The sequence below is a fragment of the Ixodes scapularis genome, unplaced genomic scaffold (genome assembly GCF_016920785.2).
Source record: "Ixodes scapularis isolate PalLabHiFi unplaced genomic scaffold, ASM1692078v2 PGA_scaffold7__128_contigs__length_106722199, whole genome shotgun sequence".
NCBI lineage: Eukaryota > Metazoa > Arthropoda > Arachnida > Ixodida > Ixodidae > Ixodes > Ixodes scapularis.
This window is the reverse complement of record NW_024609882.1, coordinates 39,444,713-39,447,338: the sequence shown is the minus strand read 5'-3', so window position 1 is coordinate 39,447,338 and position 2,626 is coordinate 39,444,713. Positions and strand designations below refer to the sequence as shown.

The 2,626-nt window shown below is 54.0% G+C and overlaps 1 protein-coding gene across 1 annotated transcript; it reads right to left on the bottom strand.

The window, feature by feature from the left end:
- Nucleotides 1-694: 694 nt before the first annotated feature.
- On the bottom strand, nucleotides 695-2,293 carry LOC8029809 (serine hydrolase-like protein). The gene has a single exon (XM_002407557.5). It carries the CDS (start codon nucleotides 1,917-1,919, stop codon nucleotides 951-953), a length of 969 nt encoding a protein of 322 aa, XP_002407601.3. The 5' UTR covers nucleotides 1,920-2,293; the 3' UTR covers nucleotides 695-950.
- Nucleotides 2,294-2,626: the final 333 nt, after the last annotated feature.

The following is a 2,626-nucleotide window of genomic DNA, read 5'->3' as shown; positions in this document are numbered from 1 at the left end:
CGGTAACTCTGAGGAAAAAAAAAACAGCATTAATAAAAGCATTGAATCTTGGAACTGAGTCGCCGGCGCTCAAGGCATATTCTTCAAGCCGCTGCGGTCCGCTTGCGGGACGACTTTCTTGTTGTCGTTTTGTTTCTTTAAAGGTTTCCGGATCTGTTCTCGGAAAAAAAAAAGAAGGTTTCGATTTATATTTGGAACGCGGGGATAATGTGTGGGCTTGTGGGAGAGCTTCCTTCTCAATGATACAGAGGTGCGTGCGTACACACTTGGGAAAGCCTTGGCGGGTTTGCTCTGGCTTGTGCCCTTAGTGGAGCGGATGGACATTGAGCTGCGAGAAAATGGCTTCAGAATGAGCGTTGGTGATTGCAGCAGACCGCCCATGATGCCATCATTTCTGCGTCCTCTTTGAGGGAGAGAGAGCCGATTGTACCTACACCGCGAATGCATATCGTGTAATTCGATGCAGCGTTTACGCTACTGTGGTCAGAAGGTTGACGGCTCGTGTGTGTACGCAGCGTTTATTGTTTGAGGCGATTGGAGGTCTTCGGGTATCGAAACCTGTTGCAGTCTTGATTGGTACTGTCCCGGCATTGTTTGCTGTTAAGATGAATAAGGATTATTAACGATCTTCCGTTGCACGAGGTTACGTCGTCGAGCACTGGAAGAACGTACCCAAGACAATAACTGCGATAGATTGTTTTTCTTACGTCAGGGACTTTGGTTTATTTGGCATTGGATGCAGCGCGAAATGATGTATTTACAAGGATCTGACTGAACACAGACGTAGAATGCATTATCTACACTGTCAAAATGGGACGCTCACACAACTCACACAAAGGCCGGCTGACAACAATGGTCAGCATATTAGCATGCATTTAAACATTAAAAAAATAATCCAGGGTGTAATCCAGCCGTGCGGGTGAGTATATACAAGCAAAATGTTAAACATCTCACAGGACAAAGTCGGTCAATTGAAGAGTGTCGATACAGTTCCTTTCCGGTGCGTTCTCACAAGCGGGCACGTCGGTGAACCTTCCGATGAAATCGTTGATGTGCGCAGAGATTAGTCCGGGGTTATTGAGGTGAACGTGATGCGTTCCCTCCACTTCGACACTGCTGAAGGGCTCGCAGGAGGAACTGAATAGGTCTTCGCAGATCCGAAGCATATCGTCCTCCTGGGGATCTCTCCAGTCCTTGGCACTCAGCAGAAGCAGAGGACCTTGGTAGAGTGTCATTGTGTTCTGGATGGTGAGCTGGTCCTTTCTCGTCTCGGACATGGTGTACACTCTGAGGCACCTGCAGAGCACGGCGAGGCCGAGGGTCTGACCAGCTTCGTCTTCGGCTTTGAGGAGGGTTCGCGCAGAGTCCTCGTCCAGAGATCCTCCGGTGACTTCGACCAGGTCCCTGACGGCGGTCTCGAGTGCTTCCGTTCCGTCCTTGTGATACTCCAGGTTGCCAGAGTCCTGGATGTACTGCATTAGCGAGGGGATCATGTGTCCCGGGTTTGTGTTCACAGTGTCCGAAATGCTCAAAGACACCACACATTTGCAGACGTCGGGTCGAAGTCCAGCGTAGTAGAGGGCCATGGTGGCTCCCAGACCGTGGGCCACGACGGCGCAGGAACTCCACCCGAGAAAGTCCAACACGCAATCCATGTCCTCGACGAACTGCTGGTGGCTGTACTGGAAGCCTCTCGGTAGATTGGACGACGCGCCGTGTCCCACGAGATCCACGGCTACGACCCGGAGCGACGGGTCCAGCAGAGGCACCAGGTTCTCGAAGGAGGCACAGTTGTCGAGCCAGTCGTGAACGGCGATCACCGGGACGCCGTCGGGGGGTCCCCAGTCCTTGGCGTGTAGGTAACCGTAACACACGGGGATCAGGAGATCCTTGGACTTGAGCGAACGTCGGCGTTCCATGTCGCTGAACGGATTCGCAGATCGTAAAAGAAGCCTCGTGTCACTTCTCAGAGGAGAATGTACGCTTGTGGGAGCGTCTCTGGCTTTTATGCGCGGGCTGAGGTTACGACTGCGGTGACTCCTCCCTGACCTCCTCTCCCCCGGTTCCTCGTCGTCTCCTTCTTCCCCCTCCTCGTGCACACGCGTGAGCTTTCTTCTGTGCGCAGCTGCGGCGAAAAAACACACTTCTTCGCAGGTGGAAGTGCGGCTCTGAGCCAAACCGACTGGAGGCGACGACGGGAGAGAGCGCGAACACGCGGCGAGCGGAGTAAAGGGAAGGGGGCACGAGCGGCTTGACTTTATAGGCCTTCCACACTGCCACAACAACAACGGTATTCCCCGTCTGCCGCCGCCTCCTCTCTCTCTTTGGTTCGCCCCCTCTCTAAATCACTTTTTTTTCTCTCCCCGTGGCCACCTGAGGAGAGTTACTCCGCTTGGAGCTGTAGGCAAGGCCGCATACAGATGCGAGCCCACCAAGGGCAGGCGGAGCGCGCTGGAAGGAAGGCCGAACCGATGCAAATGTCGTGCAACTTCGCGTCGCGCGGTGTGTCGCCAAAAGGATCTGCGCACGCGTGCGCACACCGTGTCAGATTTGCATCCACGTGACGTGCCTGCACGTCTGCCGTCACATGATTCTGCTGTATCCCCCAGGTTGCAGTGGGGTTGGT